Source organism: Neopelma chrysocephalum, unplaced genomic scaffold (genome assembly GCF_003984885.1).
Source record: "Neopelma chrysocephalum unplaced genomic scaffold, ASM398488v2 Primary Assembly neopelma1_85, whole genome shotgun sequence".
Classification (NCBI taxonomy): Eukaryota; Metazoa; Chordata; class Aves; order Passeriformes; family Pipridae; genus Neopelma; species Neopelma chrysocephalum.
This window is the reverse complement of record NW_020897747.1, coordinates 2,527,437-2,548,056: the sequence shown is the minus strand read 5'-3', so window position 1 is coordinate 2,548,056 and position 20,620 is coordinate 2,527,437. Positions and strand designations below refer to the sequence as shown.

General features: G+C 36.1%; 1 protein-coding gene across 5 annotated transcripts in view; it reads left to right on the top strand.

The window, feature by feature from the left end:
- Window positions 1-20,620, top strand: part of ATRNL1 (attractin like 1) — a 531,556-nt gene that overhangs the window by 434,597 nt on the left and 76,339 nt on the right. For 2 of the 5 annotated variants that reach the window (XM_027692111.1, XM_027692109.1), the window contains one exon: window positions 4,599-6,492. The exons of the other annotated variants lie outside the window; for them this stretch is intronic. In XM_027692111.1, the coding sequence (XP_027547912.1) occupies window positions 4,599-4,658 (60 nt within the window). In that variant the 3' untranslated portion in view covers window positions 4,659-6,492. Of the gene's footprint in view, window positions 1-4,598; window positions 6,493-20,620 lie in introns of those variants that run through there. 5 annotated transcript variants of the gene reach the window in all.

Here is a 20,620-nt window from a genome sequence, read left to right as displayed (position 1 = left end):
AGCCGTACATCTGTATAAGATTTGGCAGTTTTTTCCCTTAAAAAACAGCATTTCTCTTTAGTCATTTCAGTGTTGTCTGGTTGAAGATAAAGAGCTGAAAAGAAAAAGCTACAGATAAAGAAAAACTTGGACTTTAGAAAAGTTGGGCATTACTGGAGGTGGATGCTATGTTGTAAGAGGTATTTTAAAAATAATTCTATACATGTAGTTTGTGCAGGGCAAAATGTAGAATGCCTTAAAGTACAGCTTCAGAAACGTTAGATCTTGATGAAAGTGTTGGAAAGACTTCTACAGTCACTGTCAGTCAGCCTGTGACCTGAGCAATGATCACAACTGAGCATTCATCCTTGAGATGAATACAGTAAATTCAGGAGGGAGATGTGATCCAGTGAGGAAATGTGGTACTTTACTCTTCTCAAATAAAACTGAGCAATATAATCTGACTATAAGTAAGATCTATACCCCTTAGGAGAAGAACACATCAAAGCTTTTTATGGCTAGTACAGTTAATTGGTCTATTCTAAAAATCTGTATATCAATCAACAGGCAAGAGTCTCCTTTAACTATGTAATAAGCAGTGAAAAGCATAAGTTCAGGTATCTAATCCTCTGTCAAACATTTGTAGGCTCCTCACCTAGTGGAAAAAATCTTAATAGAAGTTCTTTTAACCAACAGAGCACTGGAGTGTTTAAATTAATCATCACATGGGAGCAGTAAGAGGACTCCCATTATCAGCCTGGTTGCAAAGCTAGCTTGCATGCTTTCCCTCATTTCCTCTTCCTATACCTTTCTAACACTTGGATTGATGTTGCATAGCACGTGCACTTGTGAGTCATGTTATGAGTACAGAGAGCAGAGTAGTGTCTGGCAGTTCAGTAACACAAACTGTGCAAATAATGTCACTTTGTGGTGCTGTGACATCTTGTGAAAGAGTAATCAAAGCCTCATCCTCCTGCTGCTCTTAAATATGACAATAGGCAAATGTCCCAATGCTGAAAATCCTCGAGTCAAAGCAGGGCCTTATAACAGGTCAATTATTTCAATTATCTGGAATTCATGATGAAAAACAGCAACAGCTTTCAGGAAATATGCACAAGTCTGGCAACTGCTTTATCAGTTATGACACTCACTGCCAAATAACATGTCCCATCAGGTTTTGCAAGGGGAAAGCTTGAAACAGGTGGAATATTTTAGTTACCTATGCTCCATGACAGCCCAGTTCTCAAGAGATCTAACAGGCTGCCAATTGCTTGATTAAGTATGACATCACTGGCAAATATCACAAGGTAGTAAGTAACAACAGTATAGGCAGAAAGCAGTACATAGAGCAGATGGATTGCTTCAATTATTCGGGACCCTTGATGAATAAGAACTTCAACTGCCATCAGCAGATCCTGTGGCAGGCAAGTAATAACTGCACTGCTATGACATCACTTTAAAATCTAGTGTGGCTTAAGTATTTCAACAGCTGGAAAGCTCCGATTTGTCTTAGCACTGGCTTGACCTACAGCTGGCTTTAGTGCTGAGAGGGGAACACTGAGAAAATTGTTTGTGAGTGCTTCCAAGCACTTCATGGCATTTCACAGTTTGTTTTCACACTGCAAGGAGAACATTGACCCAGCCCCAAGCTTGCTGTTGGCACCTTTGGATTTTTTTTTTTTTTTTTTGTACTGCATTTTCCAGGAGTCAGCTGGGGAAAACTGAGAACTACTTACTGTCAGTGCCAGGACAGAAAGCAATAGCTTAGATCTGTTTATAAATAAATTTAGGAAGGCCTCAGCATCCAGAAAATGATCCTTAATTGCATAATATACTAGGTCTAATATCCGATAGGCCTGAAATTTGTTGGGGGAAAAATGACATAAAAGCATGCACCCTCATTTTGTCTTCAGTCTTCTTCCAGTCTGCTGCTCACACAATTATCTTTAATTTCTCTTTTACACTTGTCTTGATGTTAAAACAAGCTTATGATTTTTGCTTTTACAAGAAGATACACTGTACCTTATATCACTATCCCTTTTCAGATAAAAGTTATTTATTGACTCTGATGCACAGAGAACTAGATTACACATGAAAACCTAAAGAACAAAGGACACTAAAGAATTAATGAACTTGAGACAACTAGGGTTGTTTTCTGCAAACCAAATCCCATCAGAATTTTACCAGATTTAAAATCTGATATCTGCTTTGTTCAGGCCTTGAAGGCAGAATACAGAGTGAATAGGAAGCTTCTGTTTGAGCTAATACAGCTTGGTATCATCTTTCAAAAAGTTAATGTTATAAAGTATTTGATTTCTGAACCTTTCAGTGTCTTTAAATTCACCTCAGCACAGAATTGATAGAGAAGTATTTTCTGTAAGTAATTAGCCCAGTTATGTAAACATAGCATAATGGGTATCGATCATGTTAGAAGATGGATTTCAAACAATTTATAATCAAAATTTTAATCCTTTCTACTCTTACACTGAAAACCATATAGAACCATAAAAGAAGAATCCTGAGGGCAATTTAACTGTATTAGTTCCAGAACTATATAAAACACAACAATTAAAGGTTTTGTGGAGGTTGAGGGGAAAAAAAAAAGAAAAAACAACCCCTTTTTCTTCCCCCTCATCTTTCTTTGAGATAATTAATGAGGGGTATTAATTACATTCTATTCAAGGAAAAAGTAATCCTCATTAATATCCTATATCTGACCTGTTCATTTCCAATTGCAGGGGAAATGGTTTCTAATTTGAGATCAAGAAATTACTTTTGATAGGAACAAATATCACAAACTGATGCAGAAATTGGAGCTTTTTCTCCATTTGCTACTGGTTTGAAATCTGCAAAGTAACAAACACTTGTCACTGTTGGTCATTTCCATTCAAAATTGAATAAAAGTTATGAGATAATCTTCTTACCTGCTTTTACAACTTTAGTGTAAAGACTGACATTTTAATGGCATTCATGTGGTCACTGCTTGAGATCAGCTTTCCTTTTTTTTCTTCCTTTCCTTTAATATTCTGACCATACAGTGCTGTTAACTCAAAATAGTTCAAACTCAGGTATGGATTTAAGCTGTTACACAGTCTGCTCTTCTATTCACATCAGGTTTGTCTGCCCTGTGAGTCAGAATGCTAATAGTTATACATCTAACTTAAAAATCAAAGACTTTAAAATATTAGGCTTGAATTATACCCTTTCTCACTTGTGATTCACTTAGCTAAGACAGGAACATGTTTCATGCTTTTCTTGGAACCATCAAAACTTAAAATTTGCTTTAGAGGGTTTTTTATGGATGTCCTTCAAAAGCTGCAGATATAGTAGTAGTAAAATTAATTATTTCAATTATTGTAATAAAATAATGAAAATTGACAGCACTGCTTTTAAGGAGAAGGGGTTTTTTTTTGTTTTTGTGTTTTAGTTTGGTTTGTTTTTTTTAACTCCAGTTTAGTCCTTTCATACTATTAGAACAAGACAGAAACAGTTTCTGTTCTAGAAACAGTTTGTGACCCAGTTGTTTGGTAGGGTCTTGCAATAGCAGAAGCTTGGTAACATAAAAAAATATAAATAAAAAATTGAAATTACAATTGCTTTGAGTGAAAGAGGGATATGAAGAGAAGTAAAGAATAAAAAAATAATAAAAGCAAAGAACTCAAGGTGACTGTGGGGCAGTAGACTGAAAAGGGGCAGGAGATCCAGAATGGGTAGAGAGATTCTGGAGACCAAAACAGAGTTGTGAATGATGCAGAGGGAGAAAGGCCAAGATGAAAATCATAAAAGTGCTCATGGAATAAAAAGAAAGGTAACAGGGAGAGGCTACCTATAAAGAAAAGCTAAAGAAGATATTTGGACAGAAGGAAGAAAGGAAGAGATTAATAGATGGCTCAGGGAAAATATAAAAAAAGACAAAAGGAAAGAAAGGATTGGAAAACTTCACATATGTTAAAAAAAAGGAGATGGAGAAATTTAAGTAAGCTAGATTGTGTGGAATAACGATGGGCAGGTTAAAGAATGGGATTTCTTTGAAATCCAGATTAGCTGACACATTGGGGTTTTTTAAGGCATTCACAAGTTACAATTGCAGGATCTTTTGCTTTGTGTTATAAACTGTTCTGTAGCATTATCATGCACCATTAAGTGACTGTCTTGTTTCCAACAGAAGAAACTTTACTTCTCCCTACTCCAGTAAAGCAATTTAAGTGGATACAGAACTCCTCATATTCTAGAGCCTTGTATTCAAAGTACTATATAGTAGTGTAATACACAGATAGGATCTTATATCACAATTTTTATCACTTTAGAAATGTTTTCCCAGGAAAGCTAACAGGTAGTCTTCTAGACAGCTGTCAGCACAGGAGAAAAACATTGTGTTTATATGTGTGGTTTTCCAGAAAGCCTATTTCACCTTGGAAACCTTTATCTATAGAGTTGACCAAAACTAGAATGTCAAAAACTATAGAAAAGCTGTTTCAATGTGCTGTGGTTTTAATTGAAATATCTCTGAATCCATTTTGCACCTTTGACACAATGCTGTCATACAGTGGTCCTAGGGATAAAACCATTGAAGATTGTATTTGAAGGAATGAAGATAGTTTTTATTGGTGTTCTTTTAGGATCGGCCACAAGGACTGAATAATGCTCCCAAAGAAATACGTTTGGATGAAGATGACTGAACATGCAGATCCAAAGGCCTTTTAGGATATGGTGAACCTTTGGCCTTGGATGAAGAATGTTCTTGGATGAAAGAACTCCAGCTGAAAGACTTTGTCTTTGCCTTTTGCCTTGAGAAATGCAAAGATATGAAAGACATAAAGGAAACAAAGATTTGCAGCTGAATTCTTGCAGGGTGCAGTGACAGTGGCTGACAGTGGCACGCAGCCAGCCTGCCTCAGTACTGTGGAATGTCACATGCTTGTACGCCTCACCAGTCTCCCATGGCTCCCCAAAAGCCTCACACACATTTTTATATTTTTCTGCTTTCTATTTGCAAATTTATTAGCGAATTTTAATTGCATAGTTTCTGCAGTGATGTTAGCACCTCTGGGATTTATGTGTGTCATGTTCAGTTCAAAAGGTAAATGCAGAAAATACTTATTATACTTGGTTCATCAGATTACAATACCATGCTGGTACCTGCAGCTGAACAGGCAGCTAAGTAATAATCTTAGCTTTTCTTCATGGTTAATGACTTGCCTATGTTTAAAATGGCAAGAGTTCCCTAACTGAGTCAAGGAACTGACATTCACAGTATGGTCAGCTGTGACTGCCTGGGCATTCAAACAGATTTCTTACTCAAATGGGTTTAACTATGTTAAGTCAATAGGAGGATATCTAATGACTTTGTACATTTCCTTACTAAATATTCAAGATACTTGAAACTTGATTATACATTTAATTATTTCTTGAAGTGTCCTTATTTTCACTTTTAACAAGTCATAGCTCTGCTAGACCAGTTATGTTTAATATCTTAGAATGACTTGAACCACAGAGTGCTAAGGTTGACCTTCAAAATGTGTCTGTATACAGACATATCACCTAACCATGTTAGTTACCTAAGTAATTCTGCTAATGTGTCGAAAAACAATTACTACATACAGAGAAATACTGTGCCAAAGTTAAAGGGCTTGCTTTGCCTTTGTCTGTCCTTGAATCAATCCACATGGAGAGAGGTTTAGTGATTTTCACTGTCCTGGGTAGAATTATTAATTCTCCTGTTTCCATACCAACTCCAATGCCATAGTACCTTTTGTGCCAACTGGGCTTGCTTAGTAGGTCTGCAAGAATTTACAGTATCTTTGTTCTAAAATGTGACCCCTAGCCTATGTAGTCACCACACTTCTCAAAGGACAGACCTGAACAGAAACTATTTAATCAAAAAATGCATCCTCCTCCCGGGTAGCTTAGGTGAGCCGAGATGAGGACGTATTAAATTAATTCTCCAAAATGCCCTCTGCAAATTAATGTCTTTCTTCACCAGCTCTGTTTTTTCTTGCCCTCCCACCTGGTCTAGCTTTACAAATACAGTTCTAGAAGCTGTTTTGAGCCAAGAAGTAGACTTGATAATAGGGACACTGCCTCTTAACAAGCCTTAGTTTTTGACCTGAAGGACTGGGAGACATGAACCTATCGTCAATTATTGGTTTTACTTGCTTGTCTTTTCTCCTTGCATCTCCCTGTATCTCTTCCTCTCCCCCTCTTTTCTGGCCTTAACTATTCATAAAAATTGTGCATGACTATTGGAAATGTCAGCTACTGCAGGGTCTCTTTGCCAGGCTGATTAATATGAAATAATTCCTATTGAGGTATATGTGTGTGTGTTCATGTGTGCAAGTTGTTATAATAAGCTGCTACCAACTTGTAAAAATGCATTGAGACCATTGGAATGTGTGTATACATAAAACAAGCTACAACGTAAGGTTTCTAGATGCTGGACAGTTAAACTCCATTGTTTATCACTGATTATTAATGTACTGATGCTGTTTTGTTACTGAACTAATAAAAAAAACCTTTACCAATGTTTTGCTATTGCGTAGTGTGTATGGCAAAGAGGTCCAGAGTGTTTCTCAAATAGGAGACAAAATACCAGAAGATATGTCTGGCTTGACCAAAGCAGATTAAAAACACTACATGTTTTTACAGTAATCATGGCTCAAAACCCGGTAAAGTCAGTCATAGGTTAACTTGAAATATCTATATAACTTCTCCTCTCTATTGGCCACCACTATAATTGAGCGGCATTTCTGATTTTACAAATTTCTTCATTTCAGACAATGTTTTTGTGTGGCTGTGCAGCTTCTCCTAAGATTGGGTCTACTTCTATTTCTTTGCCAGCAGGGGAATATTTGCTCCTTTTACAGAGTTATTTTCCACGTGATTGTTCTAAACACTTTGCTGAAGATAACAAACCAGAAAACTTTGCTGGCTGGATACGTGGCTTTCAGTCCAGGTTACTGCTTTTTTCTTCTCATGCTGGAGCTACCATGTTCTTTAAAGATCTGTTGCTGGTCCCAAGAGGTGAATAATAGTCAGATTAGACCACAAGATGTTTCCTTTTTCATGTGTTTTCCAGATGTTCCCCTTATCCACTTTTTTCACCTTGTTTTAAGCATCAGTAGTATGGTTGTGTGGCAAAATGTGGTGTGCATTCATCTCCTAAGTCACTTGTGTAGCTTCCTCTCCCTTTGATAGAAGTTCCCATGCTTATTTACTACTACTCTACCTAATTCAAAGCACTATAAATCCATTAAATAATTTAAAAGAAACGTTAGAGGGAGAATTTCTAAATAATCCTGTGTGGGAGGATTTCCCATGTATTTCCTGTTTGGGCACATGCTTAGAAGTTCCTTACTTCAATCAGCTCTGATAGGTCTATCTTCACATAGAAAGGACATGGGGAAAAGACTTTTATTTGGTGTTCTTCTTGTCTTCTTTCTTTTTCCTTTTCTTTTTTTTTCTTTTTTTTTCTTTTCTTTTTTTATCTTTTTGTTTCGGGGAGGGTACATAATAATCCCTTGTGACTTCCATTGTATGTGAACTTCTGTGTTTGACTCTTGATTAGGAGGTAGAAAAATCCTACTTTGTATGCAAGATGAGACTCAGCTTTTGTTTAGAAACACTGAGCCAACCTTAAGCAAATTTATATGGCGACTTTCTTTTTGCTCTTGTTTTCTGCTGTTTGCTTTTGTTTGTCAAAGAAAAGCATAAGAGGTGACATATCTACTCCACACAGAGTAGATGCTTGGTATTGGGGATTCATTTATCATGAAGACACAACATAACAAGATCCTGAGGCTGAGCCTGAAAGTCTGAGAATTTGATCAGGAAAGATGATGCACATTTTCAGAAGCCAAAGTATTTTATTATTGGAATGCATCATTCTGGGAATATGATAGATTTTCCATTAGTGGAAGTCTTTGATCAAAACTGCATATCTTTCTAAAAGAGGAGCCGTCTCAAGAGCAAGCAGCTAAGTCTGATACAAAAATTACTGAATGAGGGAAGTTTGCCCTTTTCTTTATGCAGGATGAGTCAGATATGAGTTCCATAATACCACAAACAGTAGTGTTGTAGAACAGTGAGATTTGACTTTTGCTACAGAAGTGGCACTTGAAGAAAATTATTAAAATAGAGCCTAAAGCAACTACACCTCATGCTGCTGGCATCAGAGAATGTGTGTGAGAAATGTTATAGTTTACTTTGTTAAGGGTAACCTTGTGTCCATGCAATCTCAGTAATGTCTGATGAGGCAGACAGATGCCTTTGTGTAGGCAGAAGACTTGAAAAAAAATTGTAACTGCTTTTAGCTTCACAGGTCAGAACTATATGTGTACAGGGATGATGTTACTGTGGAATTTCTTCTTTGGTGGCTAAAACACTTACCAAGAAAGACTTGGGGTTTTAGGTCCTTTTCAGTCTGAAGTGTTTAACCCTAAGTTTTGGAAGAGGGACACAGCTATCATGGATGTTGTATGGGTTTTATTATTTGGTGGAGTGGATGGTGCTCCTCAGGCTAGTGCCTTGGCCATGCTTTTTCTGAAGTCACAGCTGAGGCCTAAAGCAGTGGCACCTCTGCTCCAAAAAAGGCTAAATTGCCTGGATTTCAATTGGATGTGTTCACAGGATTCCCACTAAGTAGAACTCTGCTATCACATGACACATGTTACAGTATAAAGTCATAGAATGATCTTTACCACTGCTAGATTACAAACACATTATAACCTTGGCCCTGCATAAGCTTAATGCCTGATAGAACAACTCCCTCTGGAAATTATGGAGATTTTGATTTAAATTAGCCAAATTAGACAATTAATTTTGCAAACTGAGGCGTCTTGTGTGTGTTTATGTACAAACATAGTCTTCCCATTATAGTATCTTATTCTTCATAGTTCTTGTTATTGACGTGGTTAATTAAAATCTTTAATAAATAATCTTAATATAAGTAATACAGAACTTGCCTTTGTCAAAAATTAGGTTATTCTCAAATTTTTGTGTTTTTCACAGGCATTCTCATATAATTTCTGGTTGTTTTCCCAATTTCAGAGATGTTCTAGAGGTGGTTTTGTGCTCTGGGTAGTAATTGTTTTTCATTCCTGGACCTCTGTGATGGTCACTCATCTCCCAGATCTTACTGATCTTGCTTTTTTTTTCTTTTTTTTCTTTTTTTTGGTATGTATGTCTGACTTGTGCACAGACAACTGGAACTGGAAAGGTTCTGCAATGCTCAACCCAGTTTTGTCTTTCTGGGACAGAAAGCCTTTCTAGGCTTCAGAGATGAAGTTAGTGTGTTATAGGCCTTTCCTTCTCAAGGTTTTGACCTCTTTTAATGAATATCTGTGGGTTGGTCTTTTAAGCAGTACTGTTACTTGCCCTTCAACTCTTCAGCTTCACTTTTGCGGCCTCAGTTTTTAGATAGGAGATATCAGAGAAATGGCTAGGTGATAACTTTGTTTATGGTAATCTTTTCTCCTACTACATCTCTCTTCCTGGAAAAGTTGGAACCTTTTATTTACCTTGTGTATCATTTTATTGTGGAAGTTTTTTACTGTAAATGTCACATTATTAACTTTTACTGAAAAATGTCCAATATTCCTCCATCTGATAGGAGCCACTCTGCTTTCATGAGATGCTATTGCTATGTGATGTGGGAGGAAGGAGAGAGAGGGAGAGAGCAAAAATAATGTGCAGGGAATAATTTTCCTTTGGGAGTCAGGGAATGACTTTCCTCCGTTGCAGTAACAGCTTTTTGAGAGCCTGAAAGAGACAATTTGCTCCTAGATACTTTCTGTAGGCAAAGTATGAACCGTAAAACGATCTTGACACTGGTATGAAATGCAGCAACTCTGCTGGTCTCGTTGTCCCTTTCTTCTCTTATCCCACATGTGCACATCGTATCACGGGCAGCTTTCAAGGCAAAGTCTTTTAGGGTGTATGAGACTAGGCTGCGGTTCTGAAACAAGTCTGTAATTCTTCTTCTTTGTGTGTTGAGCTTCGTAACAAGCCTAGCTACCTCCTTTTTATTAGAGGTGTCACGTTTTAATACTTCCTCCTTCGTACAAACTTTTGTGTTCTACTTCTCTTCAACAATGCTTCGAAAACCTCTAAGGTCCATTCCAACCCCTTAACATTCTATGATAAGTTCTTAGCTATGATAAAAAAAGGTGTGTGCTTTAGAGCCTGACACCTGAGTTATTTCATGTTGCTGCTTCCAAGCAAGAAGGGTAAAATAGAGCTTTTAAAACAGTGGATCTCAGACTTGAATATTGTGATTTTTTTTTTTTTGTAAGTACGGTTACTGTTATCTGGAAGCTTTGTATGGAGTCTTGGAGGGCACTCTGAAGTTAGTGTACAAATTTGGGGAAAGAATGTGTTCACATAAATTCTATCCCATCTTTTCCATGGAAGTTTCTACCCAATTTTCAGGTATTGCTCTGCCAATTTCGGCATTATTTTTGAATATTCTGAGGTGGGATGCCAGAGGAGGATCTTGTGCTGTTTTATGACTTAGCTTATATCTAGTTCTAGATTTTTATAGATGTGAATATCACAATAAGATGTGAAGTGTTTTAATGACGATGAATTAGTAGATTTTTTTTACCCCCTCAAGAAAAACATCTTCAAAAATCATTGTTCAGACTGAGATACAAGCACTTTTGTAAACCTTATTTTTTCCTATTTTTCTTCTTTATCCACTCACCCCCACCTCACCTCTCAAGATATCATTGCCTTCTCACAAGAATATTTACTCTGCGAAAAAATATCCACAAGGAGAGAGACTAGAAGTGGTATGAAGTGATAGGCTTCATTTTGTACCAATTCATACACAATGTAGTTTTCAGATAACACAAAAAACGCAAACAAACCCAAAATGCAATATAAGTTGTCAAAAAGCTGACACTCTAAATACCAGAAAATATTAACATCTATTGTCAACAAAAATACAAAGTATGAATCACTCCATCTCCATGACACATTTCTGAACTGCTATACACAGCACAAACTATAGTGTTTGATGGTATCAGGGATAATAGTACTTGAGTTCCTCGCTGAGCACCTACCATTGATGCTAAAATGGTTCAATTGTCTTGGCTTACACTATAGAGCTGCAGAAAAAAAGTTATTAAGATTCTGAGGTCATCTTTGCTAAAAATGAAAGCTGATAAAGAATTCTTAATAACTTCAATCAAAGGAAGAGAGTTTCATATTTTAATTACATTCTTATTTCAAACAAAAATTACATCTATATGTAAAATTTTTATTTATTTTCTTAGTGCCTTGCAGAATATTTCCAATGTGGCATACCCTTTTTTACCAGTTCAGTTATGCCCTACTCAATCCTGTATTTTAATTCCTTCTGTTGTCAGGTTCCTGATAGGCACATCAGGAATGCTTCTTGTGCCCAGCATTCATGTCAGTCCTAAACAGAGGAGTCAAGAAAGGCTAAAATATAAAAATCTTGCATGTCTGAAAAGCTTATGAGGAATTGTCCTCCTTTAGGAAGGCCATCACCTTCTATTTTTCTTCCATTGCCTCTAGCTGGTGGGTCTCCTGTGCTTTGAGGAGAGGGAGGAACAGCTTCAGAGAGAACTGTAGGAGGTGAAAGTCTTTCTCTAAGTTAGCATCTTGTTTCAGTTCCAGGGAAAGCACTGAGAGATGCTAAGTATCCAGAGTGGTTCCTCATGTATATTCTGGAACAGAACAGTATTATTTGGCAATACTGAAGGAAAAAAATTTAGTTGTAAAGACTTGTGTGGAGAAATCACTGTCACTTTCTGAGAACAGTATTCAAAAGAGAAACAGGCACAATACTGGAAGATTTTAAACTATACAGGGGTGGGGGGAGGAGATTTGTTTTATTTAACTCATTAAAATAATAAATTCTTATTTTGGTGGGTGTTTCGTGGGATTTGTTATGTGGAGCTTGGTGTTTGTGGTGAGTTTTTTGGTTTTCTTAGCAGATTTTATGTGAGGTTTTTTGGGGGGGCGGGAAGTTGTTTTTTTTTTTAAAGGAAATAATCACAATTCACTCTGGGGAAATTTAAACATAGTAGTAGGAAAGGTACTGTGATATTAATCATGTGGTTTTTTATTTATTATTAATATATAAGAAATAAATTTAATTTCTGCTTCGAATGCTGACTTTTAGCCTAACTACAGGTGTACAATTTCTGCCTCTGTAATGAAAAGTTAGATGGAAAAATCTCTGGGAAGGGTGATTGCAAAATCCCTGTGGTTACTGAATGTTGAAATGGGGCAGATAGCAAGCAGGAGAGAGGGTATAGAACTTCATAAGGTCTGCTATAAATAGATTAACTTACCTGGAAAGAAAACAAATTAGTTGTAAATCAGAAGAGAGAACACTGATACTTACATAGATTGCCTGGCATATGGTATGCATTCTTTGAGGATGAAAAGGTCATTGTAAAAACATTTTCAAAATAGAAAGGCATGTTTTCTGTGTCTCTGGGGTTAACTGCAGTATTAAAAAATACAACAAAAAAGTTTTTTTAATTATGTTCTGTTTAGGTTGTCTTCATTATTACGATTTCCCAATTGCCTCCAGCAGTTCATTAAGGAATGCAAATAGTATGCAACTTGTAGTCTGTTCTTTTGACCCTGCACATATAAAGCATCTGAAAAGGATGGCAAGTAGCTGATTCTGTTCAGTTTTGCATTTTCACCAATAGGACTGCATCCCTTTTATCCGATCCCTGGTGCCTATACAGAATTCTAGGAGTCAAGGGACCTCCAAGGGCCATTAGAGACTGAATTACAAAGAGCCCAGCTGAGTGTGCAATTACTACAAAGCCTTTCTTCTTAAACTAGTTAACTTGAAGACATTTGGTGTGGATATAATTAAAGTAGAATGGGAGGCAATACAACTTGTTTGTTTGTTTGTTTTAAAAAGTGAGGTCTGAGGAGAGATTACTTTTGCCCAGTAAAATCTACTTTAATTTTTTTCCTCTGTGAAAGAACAGAGGATGGTGCTACAATTAAATCCAAAGTCATTGAAAGTGCAAATCACACTTTTTTTAGGAGGAAGGATGCACATTGGATATGATGGTGCAATACAGTAGAATAACTTCCCAACACAATTAATGTAAATACTGCTGCTGGAAAGAGGTGAATGATGTAGGTTGAAAATTATGGTTGAAAATATGTAGTGTGGAGCAAGACAGCATTAAAAGAACATTAAAGTGGCCTGTTGATACAATTTCTACCATGACTTCATGTTATTTTTAAAACTTCTTTTTGGCATAAAACAAGATTGTGCAAACTGATGGTGATATAAGCAGCATGTTGGATGGTACAGCCTGAAAATGAATATGCTAAGAAATCTTCAAATCAAATGCAGTTGTGTCCAGGAGGAAACAATTTGCATTAGAAATGTTGCTGTAGCTTGCTGCACAGCCTTGGCAGCCCACACTCCCTCTGCTCTGTGTTATCTCATTAACATTATTATTTGGGAGCCAGAGTCAAACACTTGTACTGGGTAATAGTTATGACTACTTGACACAATGTCAGTAAAATGCATTTTTTTAATACAATTAGAATTTTGACAGGAAAGAGAGGAAGAGGCAGAAAATGAGAAATTAGTTGTTTCCTGTACCTCTGTCATTGCACACATTAAGCTTCACTGGTGAGTTTTGCATGATCTCATGGCAGCCTGATCACTGTCAAATTTAAAGGCAGGATGAGCAAAACAAGGGGTGATGAATTAGAAATGTTGCTGGTTAAAGCAGAAGACCTTTTAGATTTTCTAAATCACAGGAGGTCTGAGACCGAATACTGTAATTCTGATCCTGCTGGGGATCTGGGTTTATGAAAATAAAAATCTGAATTTGCAGATACAAATTTTTACTCATTAGCCTGGACCCTCTATACAATGACAGTGAAACTTTTTATTATCAAAAGGAAGTCAGTGGAAGTAAATTCTAATGAGGATTTAGGGTCACAATAAAATAAAGTGTTGTTTGCTCTTGGTTTTGGATTTTTTCTTTCAGAAAAAAAAGAGAGGTGATTTTCTCACTTAAAAAAAAAAGGAAAGAATCATCCTCAAGGTCTTTAATATGGAGCTCAGATTTCAGAGGTCAATGATCTCTGCATACAGGCAGACATCTGCTACCAGACCTCCATCTGGGACAGATACTGGTGAGGCTAATGTCACTAGGATTAAAAAAAAAGAAAAATCTAGTTTTTCCTGTGTCATTTTGGAAGAAGGCATTCATTAAGAACTGATGTGTCTGCTTATAATAATCAAATAATAAATAAGGTTTTCAGCAAAATGCATTTATTCAGCACTACTCAGGGCACTATTCAAATCTTCTCCTTTGGTTTTAAAAATCAGATAAATTTATTATTTTTTTCTCTTGCTGCTCTTTCATATCTTTATTGTTGCATAATTTGGTGAACTGTTATGCTTTATTTGGGTTATTATAGAATTGTGGTTCCAAGTGAAATTAGAATTCCCAATGAACTACATATAGTCCAAGTGTGTGGTAAGACATATTTATTTTATAGTTGAAAAGAATGGGCAAGGAAATGGAAACAGAGAGAGGTGAAGTTACTTAAGGAGGGTCACACAACAATTAAGTGGCAGAGCGGAGATTTTTTTCCAGCAAGATTTCCTGAGACTGATCCAATCAGGTGAGTTAAACTCAGCAGTGTGGAATTTCTCCCTCTGCTTTGAGTAGAGATCTACAGAAATAAAATAAGCTTGAACCGAACAAAACACTGATTCATATGAAGTAAATAATAGTGAATTCCCTCTCCTAGTTTCTCTGTTCCCTCATTTTTCTTTTTCTTTGTAAGATTCACATATTGCTTTCATATATAAAATTACTCCATTCATATTTAAAGTTATGAAGTGATTATAGTAGGTCGCTTCTAATTCTTGACTGTCACCTCCTGAAATTTTAAGTAATTAGTTATAGCCTTATGATAGCACTGCCACCTTATTTTTCTTTTAAGATCAGTGAAATATAAAAGTATATAAGAAAGTATAAAAGTCTACCTTGTTCTTTCCTACAGTGCTTTCGGAAAAGCTAATCCACACTTCTTTGTGTGCTCCTCCTCCAAGATTGACACTGACAAAAAAATCCTAAAAGTAAACACAATTCATTTGTTTATTTCACTGAAAGTTGAAACTGAATTTTGACAGCTAGTAATGTGGCCAATATTGCAGCTTGCTAATGATTTATGGGTTTAAGTGTGTGTTTTGCTCTTCGGGCTAATGCTGCAATCAATATGTGTTAACTTGTCCATTGTCTGTTTGTACTGTATTATTCAAATTTAAATGCTGAGTTCTATCAGATAATCTAAACAGAATTCAGTAACTCTGCAATGTTCATTAATCTCCTTTTCTTAACTCATGTCACTCTTTTAATCAGACAGTCTGATTCACCATCTTCCTCTGACATTTCAAATCTCTGACAGCATGCTATGTTTAGACAGTGTCATGGCACTTTCTGCAGATGACGATAGAAACGTGGGGGTTTTTGGTGTCTCATGTTAGCAGATGTGTATGGCTAGATAGTGATCAGGTTAATTAGAATGAAGTGAAATAAATCTCAGCTTGAAAGGATCATATCCCATTGGAACTGCTGCTGTAGGAGATACAGCAGGTGAAGCTTGAGTTGAAAAGTCCCTGTAAACACAGTTGTGCCGCCCAAAAGCATTTCATCTCTCAGCTAACAGGAGCCCAGGCTTCAATCTACAAAACCAAGCTGCTTTTCTGGTTAGTCATAGCATTTCATACATTGGGAAAAACATAATGCTTATGCTTGAAGTGAATCAATGCACACAGTTTTGTTTGGAATTGCCCCCTCCTGTACGAATTTCTCCTAACATATTGATCAGGTCACTCTAAATCCATCAAACCTTAATAAAGTATGAATGTAACTATTCAGGTGATGAGTACAGATTTCTCCTAATTAAGAAAGTAATGCAATATTCAAATGACAGTATTCCCTGAATTCTCATACCCTATTCTTCCATAGTGATGTTTCAACAAAATGTGGGAAAAAATGAGGTTCAATAAATGTTATGTTTCTTTCCTAAGACTAGCTAAAAATTGTCCTTATCAGAGTCACTTGTTAAAAGATTAAGCCTATACTGATAAAAAAATGGGAAAAATAATTCAGTTTTATTTTTTCTATATTCTTGCAAAATTTACCAGTAACATTTATCTGGTTTATTATATTAATTGTGGGAAATATATAAGGAAAGGAATAAAATTAAGAAATTTTCACATTTTGAAAAACGTACAAATACATACAATGAGCTGGGTTGGATGTTTGATGAAACATCAAGCATATGGTGACAATTTCTGCCATTGATTATTCTATAAATAATCAATATAGAGAACTGTAGAGGGAACTTTAGAGAAGGGTCCATTATCACAGTTTTCAAACAGAGGGACTGTGTATATCTTTTGATGCTCTTGTGTTGGAACAGTACTCTCAGAAGGGTCTCATTGGTACTCCTAAAAGTACTCGATGGAAAATTTTGGATAGATTTAACTTTTCACATCAAGAACCAAGCATTTTAAGTAACTGGACTGTCCTGTGGGTGTGAAGGTTATGGAACAAATCTGTGGAATCTCGGTAAGGTGTAAAATATTTATCTATATACACTCTGTTCACATGAGACTATACTGTGAAAGAAACAGTAGCTAATGCTCAAGTTAATGGCTACTTATTTTTATAGGTGTTGCTTGAGGTAGTTATGTATGTAAGTGGATGGTAAAGCGAAATATATATTGTGTCTGAAAATGGCCATCTCCTGCACCACTGTTATCAAGGGATCTGGAAACCTCTCTGATTTCTGTTACAAAGCTCCATCTTTTTGCCTGTGCATTATATGTTGGGGTTTGTGGGGGTTTTTTGTTGTGTTTTTTGTTGTGTTTTTTTTTTTTTTTTTTAATTTAATTTCGTGCTTTTGGTTAGAAAGTGAAGCAAATTAGCAGGTATTTGCACTATAGGTAGAACAAAGCATCTGCACAGCTCTATGGAAACCCACAAAAAATTACTGAAACTTCATAGCATCATACTAACATAAGTACATGATCCAACAGACATAACTGACAGCTCTATAATTTTACTTTCCAACATAGTATTCTTGGAATCTCATAAAAATGCAAAATGAATTCTTGCTAGCAAATCCACAATGTTATATGCAGTTATATTCTCCTCAATTACCAATGAGAATTTTTTTTCAAGGAGGATTTAAAAGTGGATGAAAAGAGGGTCAAATAACATTTAGTCTTGATAAATGTCACACAAAAAAATAGGAAAATTGTCATTATAAATTGGATAGATACATTTCAAGTTGTACTTTGAAAGTCTATTTTTCAGGATCAGTGATATGCAAGTCACTGGAAAATGGGTTGGGGAGTGATTCTTACTCTGGTAAAAGTATGTTGAAACCTACTAATATTTCATAATAGTGGCTAAGGGGAAATAATTGACTGTATCTTGTGATATGGGAATACCTTATTATCTAACCAGAAATCAAACACAATCCTTTAATCTATATGAGATGTTTATAAGATGGCAGAAATTAAGTCATAGGACAATAATACTAGTTCATAAATCAGTGAATGAGATCAGATAAATAAAGTGGTGAGATTTTCTAAGTGTATATGGAGTGCTTTTGTTCTCTTTCTTGGCTTGCATGCTCTTTTTTTTTTTTATCCCCTTTTGGAATTTTTCTCTATTGGCTGAATGTTTAGAAGGAGGAATATATTAAATGTAGAATTTATGAGAGCTTCTGACATTTATGGTATTTTTGATTAACAGTTTTATTAGTCTTGTCTGAAAAATAATTCATTATTTTAGCTTTCTTTTGTAGTTCTCTCAAAAGCTGCCATGATCATCAAATAGATCAGGGCATGTAATAAAAGCCATACTACCAGTAGTAGAACATACTGTCATATAACCATTAAGACTGTTCTAAGAGCCAAAATGTTGGAACTAAAAGTATTTTTAATGACTTGAAATTGCTTGAAGTGCTTTCTGAGAGTTGAAGGGTGTTGATTTATTTATCTAGTGTACTTACCTAAATTAATTTGGATAGAGCTACTTTGGGTTTAATCCTCTTACAAGTGAAATTTATGGTAGTATTTTTTAAATGGCATATGTCTGATGGAAAGAGTTAAATAATACTGGGCTGAGTATTGTCATTAAATAAAAAAATGTGAACAAACTGGCCAGAAAAGCATTAAGCAGTGCATCTTACCTGGATTATAGTAATAATTTTTAGAAGTGACTTTGCAGGAAATGCTAAATGTCAGTACTATCTTCTCTCTATCTACTTTTAATTAGTCTTTTAGCACAGCAACAGTCAGTAACTCAAGTACATAAGCAGCTGTTTTAAGTAATTTTGTATCATATCTATACAAATTAATTTATTGTAACATCTTCCTTTTCCTTTAGCACGCTGAGAGGGAGATTTTATGACTTCATAAGCCTCACAGAAAGTGATATCTTTTCATTTCTGCATTTTCTGTTCTGGCATGTCCCAGGCCAATAAAAACTTTCAGTTATTGTGTCACTCATAAGTGAAGGTTATTATGGCAGGTTGTGCCTAATTTATTTTCAAATGTGTCAGCATTATGCAATGATTGCCAAAACAGCAGTACCTGGGAACCGAGTTCTAAATGCAGAAAAGTGAGAACTGCCACAGAGCTCTGGAAGCACATAGTGCTTTCACCTTGCTGTGAGCAAGGAGTGAGAGCAGTTACTTTTGCATTCTGGTTTTCCTCATTGGTAAAGTTGAGGGGGTTTTTAGATCAAGGAAGATAAAGAGCTGATATATTAAAAAGCGTCTCCCTGGGAGGGAAGTAGTGGCCATTTTTCCTGCAACAGACCTAGTCTTCTAGAGAAAACTGAGACAAGATGGTTAAGAGGTTAAAGATATATATCCTGCTTACATAAAATTTAACTCACTAGCCTGTTAATCACATACTCAGTAGGAAAAGAAAGATTTCCCAGAAAAGCCATATATTTTATTAAACTAACTAATGTATTTCTGAAATAAAAAACAGGCCAGCTTTCAGGCAAAAAAGATCTCTTTAAGTCTGAAAAAAGAAATTACAGTCTTCCAGTCAAATACAGGTTGTAAAAAATTAGACTAAGTTTGATTAGTATAATAACATAAATAGCTGGTTTGAGAGAAACTAGCTCCTGTAAGCAAAGAGACAAGCTAGCTAAAGAATGTGTAGTTTGATGTTCTCAGCTAGTTAGCAGCACTACTGACTCACAATATTTTCAGTCCTCTGCATCAAGCCTTTATCATTTGTACCTTTCACATGTACACTTTCACTTGTGCCCCCCAATATGCTTGAACAATGATTCTATGAAATGAATTAAAAAATGCCTCAATTTGCCTTTATTTTCTGGGTTATTTTTAAGGTAGATCATTGCAGCCGTCCAGCTTTCAGGGTATGACTACATGAATAGTTGTGCTGGGAAATCCAGCACAGTGTGCTGTGATGCAGAGATGAGAAAAGTAACACCAATTCCCAGCCCAAGAGCTGAGCGGTTAGTGCACATGGAATTTTAAAGGAGATACTGTGCTTTAAAGCTGGTGTCCTAAGTCTGTTTTCTTTCATATGAAATAATTTACGGTAATTTTTACTCTGAAGTGCCACCAGCAGACATGGGATGACACAGCACATGCTGCAGACAGGAATATATCCTTTAGCTTTCAAACTAGGATTTCAACACTGTCATTTAAAAGATTTTCAAAAGTAGCCAAAGGCCCTTAAGGCCTGAATATGTTTAGCGGGGAAGAAGGTAACTGGAGCTCAGGTGCAGTAGACCAAAAGCATTTGTAAGGTATGAAAAAAATTGAAATTAATTTGGGTTAATGGCCATAGTCCATACTATTTGAGGTAAACAGCGTATCTGCAGCTCAGTGTAATAGCCTTTCCATAGAAGTAAACAAGCTAAAAGGCCTCATAATTGCTTTGTACTCTTTACCATCGGTGGCAATATAAATTATTGTTAGATTTACTGATACACAACAAGTTTACATCCATTTGAGCGAAAGAAAAAAAGAGGGGCTAAATCTCCTAATACAAGAAAAGCAACAGCAAATCTGAAAAGCAATCCTCCAGTACTCATCGCTTTTCATAAACTCACTTGTGTTACATGAAACCGAGTTGATGGAATAAATTTTAAACCTCTGCAAAAAACCTGCAATACTTTCTGTTCATTTGGTTTTATATTTAATGGTTTAGAAATTGTTGAGGTTTGTGACTGGGGTTTTTTTGGTTGTTTTTTCTGTTGTTTTTTTTTCTGTTGAATAGTTAACAAAACTTTGATGCTTTATTGATATGAGTGATCTTTAATTCCCCCCTTTTTTGTTTTTCTTCTTGCTATAAACACTGGTCTGATGTCACTCGTGTTGCTACCTGTAAGGCTGGCAGCAGCCCGGGCTGGCAAAGCCAAACACTTTGTTATTACAGACACTGGCAGATGGAGGTGCTGATTGCCGGAGACAGGGCTGGAGACGGGGTTCTGCTTCCTTCGTACAAAAAGCCCCCAAAGCCCTCTAGCTGAAGATGGGGAGCACAAGCTGGCAGTTCTTTTTGAGCAGAAGTACCAGCGCTGCCCAGGATGCTCCTGTGCCTTCT